At 40.5% G+C, this 10,907-nt stretch overlaps 1 protein-coding gene across 21 annotated transcripts in view; it reads right to left on the bottom strand.

Annotated features, from left to right (window-relative positions):
• Positions 1–314: 314 nt before the first annotated feature.
• vav2 (vav 2 guanine nucleotide exchange factor) overlaps positions 315–10,907 on the bottom strand; it is a 211,064-nt gene continuing 200,471 nt past the window's right edge. For 8 of the 21 annotated variants that reach the window (XM_079660771.1, XM_079660788.1, XM_079660786.1 and 5 more), the window contains 9 exons: positions 8,436–8,507; positions 8,186–8,247; positions 7,784–7,900; positions 6,822–6,909; positions 6,600–6,723; positions 5,982–6,020; positions 4,378–4,464; positions 3,836–3,990; positions 315–2,419 (listed from right to left, as the gene is read on the bottom strand). In XM_079660771.1, the coding sequence (XP_079516897.1) occupies positions 2,372–2,419; positions 3,836–3,990; positions 4,378–4,464; positions 5,982–6,020; positions 6,600–6,723; positions 6,822–6,909; positions 7,784–7,900; positions 8,186–8,247; positions 8,436–8,507 (792 nt within the window). In that variant the 3' untranslated portion in view covers positions 315–2,371. The remainder of the gene's footprint in view (positions 2,420–3,835; positions 3,991–4,377; positions 4,465–5,981; positions 6,021–6,599; positions 6,724–6,821; positions 6,910–7,783; positions 7,901–8,185; positions 8,248–8,435; positions 8,508–10,907) is intronic. The other 13 variants (XM_079660772.1, XM_079660776.1, XM_079660780.1 and 10 more) reach the window with 5 other exon arrangements.

Here is a 10,907-nt window from a genome sequence, read left to right as displayed (position 1 = left end):
AGAATAGGCTATTGGGCGGAACATCTCTAAGCAGTTGACCAATCACAACACAGCCGGCTAGCTAGCCAATCAGAGCAGATTGGGCTCTGGTTTCAGACAGAGGGTGAAAAGAGGTGCTGCATGAGAAAAATAAAGAGCTTTTTGAACATTAAAGCATGTAAACATGTCACAGTAGAGGCAACACATACACATATGAACCTGAAATAAGCATAACAGGGACACATAGAAGATACCCTGTAGAAGTTCAGACAAGTGTTTTTTCGAGTTTTTTTTTTTTTACCATTTGTAATATAACTTTCAAAAATGATACAGTGTCAAATTTAAACCAAAGAGAAATATTTATTTCATAATAGACCTCATTTGGAAATACTCAACCATTCAAAAAAAATGTACACGATTAAGTACTTATTTTTTTTCGAGGACGTATTGACAGGAGTTGAAATATCAATAGCCACATGCAATGGGATTTGTCCACCACATACACAGCGACTAGACCCCCCCCCCCCCTTTCTTTATTTAGACGACATGGAGGCTTCCTGTGTCCCCCCCTCACACAGTGGTAGAACTTTGTGTTTTTTTGGGGGGGGTGGGCCTTTGTAATGACACACATCATAGACAGTCAAAAGTTTAGAAACTAAACATATCAGCACCTTTTCTCCGTTAGTGTTGGAGAACCAGCCAGAGCGGACGTGCTCAGTGTTTGTACTTAGCTTCCTTCGTATTAGTTTTAGCAAGAAGACAAGATGAGTTACTTTTAAGATACGTGACATTTTCAAATTAAGGCTGAGACATTTCAATTCATCAATACCATATCACAATGTGGAGGTGGGAGATATGAAGGTCAAACAGAGTTAGTCAATATTCTGTATATGAAATTTAATGTAAACAAATTTGAACTATTATAAGCTAACAGAGCCAATAAACATCTGAACGTCAGCATAACTAGAATTAGAAACTGGCCTTCTGTCAATAGGAAACTGATGAAAGTTTAATATTGACAAACTGCAGTATATGGCTGTTAATTACTGGAAGTAAATGGAAACACTGAGCACTGCCCCTTTGGAAAAACACAAAATGTCTTCTGTAGATTCAGGTTAATTAGCACATACATTTCCCTTCAGATAAAAAATCTTCTGACAGTTTTTAATTTTCTGACAGTGCTGTCTGCACAGCACCAAATTTCACGCATGAAAAATGATTTACATTAAGAAGGGGGAGGCGGGAACAAAAAGAAAAACCCAACACCTGAACATCTGTAAAAATAAGGCAAAGTACAAAAATCATAACAAACTCCATGCAGACATTAAAACATGGCTGAATTTGGCTTCAAATAATAAACGGTCCAGTTAAAAAATAGTCTTGATTCTATGCACAAAAAACAAATCAAAGTGTGAAGTGGTTGTCCAGTGGAATGTCTTGATGTTTCCCTTTTGCATCCAGTTGGTTTCACCCATTGAACAGTGTATGTATTGATGGCTATAAAAACCCTCTTTCTGAGTCTATCCAGTCACGGTTAGGATAAGTTAAATGCTTCACCATCTTGTGTCCCGGGGCTCGGAGGGGGGGGCGTCCCCAGTCAGTGCCCCCCCCCCCCCCCCCCTCAGTAGAGTCCTCTGTTTGGGCTGCTGTGGTTCAGTAAGCATGGACTATTCTTCAAAGGCACCGTACTGTACATTGGTCAGAGTGTGTGTGTGTGTGTGTGTGTGTGCGCGTGTGCGTGTGTGTGTGTGTGTGTGTGGGCCGCGCATGGGCACATGCATACATGGAGAAGTAAAACCAGTCAACAAAGTCTATTCCCTCCACTGGTGTCAGCCCACAAGGCATCACCATGACAACTAAGGCAAAAATCTCTCCACATGAAAACAGAGCATCTGTCTTCCCCCCCCCCCCCCCCTTATTTTAGTTTCTGATTCATTGCTTCAGCTAAAATCCCCCACAATAATCATTAGTAATGATAATAATCTCTATTCAATAAATTATCTATACTGTACAATTATTTCACCTGGCATAGACCTGCAACCAAGAAGCTATCCACAGTTTCTGCCGTGTCCTCAGTTCATAGATCCTCTGCAGAACACACTGACAGACAACAAGCCACTTTCTTCTTCTTTCCTGTACAGAGATTAAACAGGACATCCTGCTAAAATAAAGAAGGAAAAATGTACAAACATAAGCAAAGCAGATGCATAATTGAAGATTGAGAAATGGGGTAGAAACACTCGTAAAAGGATCGGGTATCCAGCAAAAAAAACAACAGCAAACGTTTTTTTTTCTTGTGTTATTTCCTGGAGAGAGTGAGTGATTTCTCTGAGAACAGTAGATAGATGATGGTTCCTGATTTTAGAGCGCGAGGCCAGTAATCCTTCCAGCATTACTGAACGCCTTCTTCGTCCACGTACGTTGAGGGAAACCATCCAATCTGAGGCATAAAACAGTAAGTATCAGTGTGTAAATGTAAACAAGACAATGTTCATTGAGATGTATACATCACATCATTAGGGCATGTGTCCACGTGTGCCCATTCTGAGCACCCAGTGTCTTTTTCAAATGTTTCCAATGAGGATATGTGGTTGTATGCACTGCACCAATAATTGTGTCTCTGAGTTCCTAAACCATTCTAGTTGAATATCTAAATTCTTCAAAGAACAGCTGGTGACAGTACAAATTGGAGTAGAAGCCTGTTCTGCATGTATCTGCCGGTGAGTTTTACTTTTATCAAAGAACACGGATCGTCTTACTCGTCCTTCAGCTGTCAGACTGAGCGGTGACAAACTCATTCATTTAAAGTTTGAGAGAAATCGTTTTTCGGTTGGCGAAAATCAATGTCCAACAATTATATAATTGCTCAAATAGATGGATGAAGGGAAGGGGGCGAGGATAGTCTGTTTTTTTTACAAAAGTGGTGATACGTTGTCAAGATATCCTTGTCGTGGAAAGTGAATGTTTTTTTAATGAAAAGCTGGGAAAAGGCTCTGCAGAGCACCTTTCTGCCAGAAAGAAACACTATGTGGACACAGTGCCTTAGCAGTACATGCAGTGAGATAACACTTCTAACACTGTGAGTCTGAATGTATCAGACCACTCTGATCTCTCTGCTTTAATTAGCCACATGATTTTTAGAGAGCTTAGATGTCCCAGTCTTCTAAAAAAAAAAACTCTTCTTCTGTTTCTACAGCTGTTGCTAGACAACTGTTCCTACTTGTTGGAAAGACAATATTGAACGTTGTTACATAGTGCATAAAGCAGTGAACATGTAATTGTATCACTTGCAAGCAGTCAAATGGGGATAATGCAAACTGATTCGTGCAGGTATAAGAAAAGAACACACAACCTAAACAATGTTTTGTACCAATGCTGCGTCATCAGTGACGTACATGTGTTTACAAAAGATGCGATTCTACATCTGACCATGTAGCCTTTACTGATATGTTATTTTTCTTTTAAATACAAATAAATCCTATATGTGTTATCATAAGTGCCCAATTGATACAACAGTGTGTCCCATTTCTTTTAAGGTCTCTAAGCAACATGCACTAGAATCTATATCCAAGGCAACACATTATTGTCTTTAGAATAAAACATTGACATTACATCCAGTTGGACTGCTACCCGTTTAAACAGACACATTTCCCAGTAGGCAGGTTTTAGTTTTGAAACACCTGTTAGGAGCCCTTTAAATATAAGAGGTATAATTGGTTAAATTCAGTGGATCCACATCAGTGCACATGGATCTTGTTCTAATCAGCACACGGAACTTTCTTTTTTGTTTCTAGGCTCAGTTTGGATTCTGTTATCGTTAACCAGCCCTAAATGAACAGACGCTTGTTGTACTCACTCGTCCGTTGGCCTCTCCCTTCCACCAGCCCTGGTCTCCTCCGATCTTGCTGTAGATTTTTACGATGTCTCCTTCCCGCAGAGAAAGCTCTCTCATGTCTCTCGCTGCAAAATTATACCTGGCCACCGCTGAGCTGACCACCCGAGGAGTGAACACTGCAAGAGGAAACAACGGGGGGGCTCAGTCTTCTCACATTGTTAGTAATTGACAAGTGTGAAAGGTGAAACTAGACGTAGTGGTTATCATTAGTTGTGAAGGATGATGGTCGTTTCTGTGTTCAGCGTGACACAACGCAGCCACACAAAGACAAATGAGCTCCATGGGAAAGGACAAGTTGTTTCATCACTGGAGAGGAAATTGCTTTTCTTCTCGTGATTTAATGAGGGAGTGTGATCACGATAAGATTCTTGGTGATGAAAAGAGTGCCACGGAGAACAAGTAATGAGCTCGACAGCACGGACACTTATTATGAAATAACAGTGGGTGAGGTGCAGGGGGATAAGCGGAAGGAGCATGAAAAGAAAGAAGAGAAATATGAGTACCTGACCAAAAGGGAGCTGAGCTCTGAGAGGAGAAGTTGAGGCCCTGCGGACTGAGGAAGGAGAAGTTGTAGGAGGCGCAGGTGGCTGCTGGGAGAAGAAGAAGAAACACAGAGGAGGAAATAAAGCTGGAAATGCAGAGCAGGAGTCAGAGAAGCCAAACTAAAAAGAAGCACATTGAAGTTGTCTGCCTGGAAAATAGGGTAATCATTCTTTAATCTTGTCATGATTTGAATACTTTAGTGGTTTCCCATGCACTGATGTAAGGGACTTTCCTGTGACATACAGTCAGACTGAATGGGTAAACAAACACGTTCCTTTCTACTTTACCTATTATTGTTCAGAATCTGGCAACGTTACCAACAGACAACAAGACTGTGTGACTTTTAATATGTGAAACAGGAATTACAATGTGACACCATCTGCTCTTTGTAGCACATTTCTGCTGCTGAACTTTCACACAACTCGTACAGGCTCCCAGACAACACTCGTCTGGACTCCATTACCAGATTGTCAGTGCATAAGGGTGTGGAGAGCACAGCTTTTAAAAGGTAATAAGAGAAGCATCCCAATCCCACCGTTGCCATGCACACCTGCCACCACGACAATACACAAAAATGTGTGCTTGAGAGCACATTAGCAGCTGGGAAGACTCAATTGTCTCATTTCCAAATGCAGGCAAGAACTGGAGGGAGACAATCTGTCTGTGGTGGCCAGTTCCTCTAGTGGATCAGAGAGCTGCAGGACAGAAGCCAGTATTGATACGGCCTAATGGCTGCCAACTCGCAGCCACAGGCCACTTCCTCTTTGTTTCCCGCTTTTTATCTATTTCACACTGCTGGTCTCTCTTTCGGCCCTATTCCCCTAGGGGCTCCCTCCAATCCTCTCTGTGAGTCACTGGCCAGTGTGTCTCATTTATTCTAGCCTCCCTAGCTAGCTGTACCCACAGCAAAGATGGCAAGGGAATACATCTGTAAAATGGACAGTCAAATCAGTTCTCATAATCATTCATAGAAGCAGGGAGGTATACATGTCGCTACCCCAAATGTCCATTTATCCAAAGAAGTTTGTTAGCCATGCCCTTCAGCTGTTCCTGATGTATCCAAGGTGTTCCCAGGTCAGACATGAAAGGGGATATGAGCCTGCCGAATGGCCTTCTCCTAGCTCCATGTGTTTTGCATAGTGCCAAAGGGATGTGTCCAGGAGCCATCTGCATGAGATGTCCAAACCAGATGTCTGGAACCTCACCCTGTCTTTAGAGAAGAGCTCAAACACTGCTATCTCTGATCTGGTTTGAGCCTTGCCTAAAGCTCATGACCATAGAGGAGGGTTCTCATGAAACACATTCCTGCACATGGTGCCACACGATCCCCTAGCTGCTGGTAACATGCTACGATATGCTGCAATGTGTTAGCAAAGACAGAAAGGACGATGACCACATCTAACATGGATCTACCAATCTAATTCCAGTGTTACATTTAAATCTGTATTTGTGTAAGTGACGTGTAAGACATGACCTCAACTTTGCTTTTCAAACTTTGTAAAGCAATGCAACAAAACAATACATACATAAATAAGGGTATCCGACTACTGATTGTAAACAATACCTGATCCAGATATTTGAGCGTTCATCTGTATGGGTACATCTATACAGGGATATAAACAATGTTAGAATTAAAATGCTATTCTACTAAATTCTGGGTAAAGAAAACATACATTTAATTTATTATTAACATTTTAACTGTATACCCCGGTTATCTAGGCACCTTATTTTGTTTAATGTATACCACGTTTATCTAGGCCCTTTTTGTTTTTTTGTTTGATGTATATATGTCACACTGTAGGACTGCGAGAAACGATATTTCTGGATGTACAACATGTAGAATTCTTGACAATAAAGATGACTTTGACTTGACTTTGACATTTGAGTTAGCAACAAAACAAAAAAAACTGTTACCAATCAAAATTGTTATGATATAAAAAATCTCACTATGTATACAAATTGGGAAAAAATAGGCAGTATGCCCTGCTCTGCAATGCTTGGGGCATGTCAAGTAATACCACCCGAGTGCCTGACTGCAGGGGGTCTCTTGCAGAATGTGCACACCCCAGGCTCTTCTAAACTTTCAAAATGAAATCGGTCCAAACTAATCATGTTGAAAAAGGTATTTTCTGATAGTGGCTCAGGCTAGCTTCTGGAGAGCAGGAGCGCTCAGAGGGCTTACCTGGTGAGCGTGTGCTGGCCCGTGTTAGCGAGCGTTCTCTCGACTTGTACGGGTATCGCAGGGTGGTGTCTAACAACTTAAAGCTCTCTTTCAGTGAATGTGCCTGATAGTACTCCACCAGCTCCTGTTATAACAAACAGCACAGAAGAAATGTTGTTATTATCTCACACTGATATGAAGCTACTGTAGGTATTTGGGTTTCTAGTGAAACATGTGACTAACCAAAAGACTCTCAAACTTCTTGGCCTCAGTGATGTGAATCCAGCTGTCTTTTTCAATGACTTTGATGTGTTTTACTTCGTCGTTGAATCTGTAAAAGAAGAAATCATTTTTACATTTTAATCATTGGATTCAGCTCGATACTCAAACCAAATCATACTTTATTTATATAGCACTTTTCTTTCACTAATGTAACGCAAAGTGCTTTATAAACCAAAGATCAATACAAAACAACCACCCCCTTCACAGTTAATATATGACACATGACTGATCATAATGTGATTGATAATAACACTTAAAACCAACAGAATTCAATAAAACCAGCATAACAAAAACATAAGAATACAATAAAAATAATAAAAATAAGAATACACATTATTATAAAATAAGAAAGAAATAAGGAAAGAAATAAGAATACAATTAAAAAATCATGAATACAATTCAATTAAAAGCCAAATTAAAAGATTGGGTCTTGAGTTGGCCCTTTGTGTCTTCACTATCTGAAAACACTCGGTGTGATTCTGATTCGTAATATTGTTCTTCCTCTCTCATGGACCTTGGGTGCTGCTGTCAACATGAAATTCAGTTTTGTTTACCTGAAGGACTGACAGACTTTACAAGTAATTTTCACAAACTGATTTCATTATCCGTCTCAAGGCTGCTCTCCCCAGCCCATTCGCACCTGTCTTAGAGACAAATGTGCTAAAGCATTCCTCCCAGTACATCATTGTATGACAGCTCCAGTCAGAGCTCATGCATTTCTCTTCCTGATGCATTTTCTCAGAGGAAATAAACACAAACAAACAGGATAAAAAAAAAAAAAAGAAGCAATTACCGAGCGGTAATTAGCTGCTCGGGAAAAAGCTGACTGGGGCATCCCGTGAGAATTTGTATTCCCCGTGAGATGTGAATAAAACCACTTCCCCTGAGTTTCTCGCTCTCCTGTCGCCATGTTGAACACTCACTTGATGCTGATGGCGAACCTCTCTGCCTCCGCCGTCCTCTCTCTGATAAGGTAGGTCCCGCTGCTGTGGGATTTCAAAAGGTTATCGGCCTGCTGGCGCTCCATGTTCCCCGCGAACCTACAGAGGAGCAGAGGATAAATGCTGTCACCTCAAACACAAAGTTATATACAATCAAACCACATACTGAAGGCTTAGCAAATCCTTGACATCAAACAACGGTTCAGCAATTCATCTTTTGATTGCGGTCATGTTTGGGGTCACTTTGCTTTAATTTGAAAAAGTGCAAAAACATTACAAGTGTTAGCGTGAACATATCTGGCGTAATTAGAAATAGTGACCTTGGGCTATTTGTATAGTGTACATCGTGATAGATCCACACTCTTCACACATTAAGGGTCTTACCAAGGATATCCATAGTAGTCTGATTCCCTGGAGCACTGCCGGGTAGATAATGACTGGAACGGCTGGAATAAATAAAAACCGCGTGTGTAAACATAACAATGACATGGAGCAGAAGTAGATCACGTATACGTATGTCCCACATAGGTGGTTGAAGTGTACACTAAAGAGAAAGAAGAAAGCCCTCAAGACACTGTTGTGATTCTTGAATAATGTATACATGCTGTACATGTACTGCATGTAGGTGGCTTACCTTTGGATCCAAACATGGTTTTACACAAGAACTGGGAAAGAAGCCGCTCTTTAGTGTTTGTATCAGTTTTCCCTGCAAGAAAAAAAGGCAGGGCGAGTTTCATCGTAAGGTATTTAAAAAACTCTAATAATGGAAAGTACTTTAGATCAATTATTTAAAGTGGACCTATCAGGCTATATTTGAATAATATAGTGTAGGACCATACCTATATAAGGCATAATTATACTTTTTATTTTTCAAAATACCAAACAGATCATGCATTTTAGCCATTCCTCATTTCGCTCAATTTAACACTGTCTTTGCATCATGGGCTGATTCTGTGAGGACAGCACCATCTACAGGCCTGACATATGTACTACAGCGTCTCCAGCGCTTTGGAACGGCAATGTCCGTGGCTGTCTCCTCCTGATTGGTGGAGTTGGCCCAATAGTCGTAGCGCCACTTCTGTGACGTCATAGAAGTGTTCAAATCTGGATCAGTCTGTATCAGATCCGTTACAGCTCCTTTTTAAGAGATTTGGGTATGGAGGAAAATAGAGAGGGTTGTGTTTTCTGACACTTGGTGAGTTCCCTGGAACACCGGGGACACATATTCATGTATCAAAGACGTACAAAAGTGCATTTTGCATGATAGGTCACCTTTAAGAAGAAAAATCCTACAATCGCATACAGTACTGGATTAAACTGAATGAACCAACTTTATATTTAAAGCTCAGCACTCAAAAATATCACATGGCAGGATTAAACTGTTCCGTAAAGGGTTAACCACTGGGTGAGTTTCAAGAGGACATACGCTAATTTTCAGGTTAATATCTGTATTTTTTGTGCCTTTTATGTCTCCATGATTTAATGTTCAAAAAGCTCTTTATTTGTCTCATACTGTCTGTGCTGCAGCACCTCTTTTCACCCTCTGTCTGAAACCAGAGCCCAGTCTGCTCTGATTGTGATTGGTCGACTGAATAGAGAGTTGTCAAATCACATACAATCTGTTTGAGCGCTAGCCAATAGAAGCGTGAGTGTGTGGGGAGGCAACTTTGGTATTTTAGCCTTTACACAAAACCAAAACACTACAGGCAAGGGACAACCCTGAAAACAGAATAGAGGCCCCTTTAAATGAATGGCCTCAGGAAGTGACAGCAGTGTCACAGCCGCTGTCGTTCAGCCTGATTCACTGTCGCAGCTCTGCAGCTCTGCAGGTACAGCTCCATTGATTTCTAACCAAGAGAGGGTCAATGCTGTTGTTGAAGATGCATAGAAGGCAGCAGAATACATCAGGGGATTGATTTTCTCAGTATGGTCTGATAATATCAGATTAGAACTCTCTGCATACAAAAAGTGTTAAAGGTCCAACAGAAGGCTGGATAACTTGAATAACATCAAACTACCTTGGGTAAGTAAGATTCAATATTTATTCAATGTCAGGATCAAAGTTTATTGCCTAAATATGCCGCCAATTAAAAAGATTCAAATTCTAAAGGATGATAACCTTCAACATCCTTGATTCAAATTGGTTTCTTAATTTCCCATATTGTCTGTCTGGAACTCTACCTAAGGAAAAGTATCAGAATGTGTGTTGCATCTTTAAAGAAGGCAAACAAAAAAGCTAATTGTTGTTCTTCAGTATAAAGGTGCTTAGGTAAAACAGGATGTTAAACACAATCGAGAAGTCATATTCCTGGATTAGAAACAGTTTACAATCATATCACGTTTGTAACTCCCAGCCATTCACTTACTTAAATCTTGTTTCCTACATTTTCACTCATAAATATTCATAGATTTACCCTGCATAATAACACTGCAAAAGCATCACTCCCCTAAAGAAGATTAGTTATTTTACCTGTCAAGATGTGTCTAAACTTTACCAAATGTGTATTTATTTCTAAGGTTTGCAATTATCTTGAGTAAATTGATATTGGATTACCTGTTACATTACAGACCCAGGTGATGAAGCTTTATTTATAGAGCAGTCAGTGTGTGAAATGTGTTTCCACATTCCTGGCTCTCCTCTTACATTGCTTTCAAGCAAAAGTTTGACATTTCTGAGATGTGAAGATTTATCGCTCTCATACAAGGCTAAAGCCAGCCTAGCATAAATGTTGAAATAGCAGGAAACAGCCAGCCTGACTGTTTCAAGGTTACCAAATACCAGCTCCCTGAAGCTCAATTTTTAACACAGTACAACTTGTTTGTTTTAACTATGTAAAGACTAAGGTGTAAAATAAAGTGTGCATTGGCCCTGCCACGAACTACCTGGAGTCTGTGCCAGCTGCCCAGCAACCTCACAGTGATAAAAAGTGGAAGTCACTGCACCCGGGCCAAGACACATAATTGTTTTTGTATGGATTAAACAAACAAGATATGAACTGTCTTTACGGGTGCTGGGGGTCCAAACTGTGTTACCTTTGGACAAAGCCAGGCTAGAGTGTAGGGATTTATCCCAGAGAGCCAAAAGGGCTATGATTTATCCTTATGT

The sequence above is a fragment of the Notothenia rossii genome (genome assembly GCF_949606895.1).
Source record: "Notothenia rossii genome assembly, chromosome: 11".
NCBI lineage: Eukaryota > Metazoa > Chordata > Actinopteri > Perciformes > Nototheniidae > Notothenia > Notothenia rossii.
Note: the sequence above shows the minus strand (reverse complement) of the source record. Positions and strands in the feature narration are given on the sequence as shown.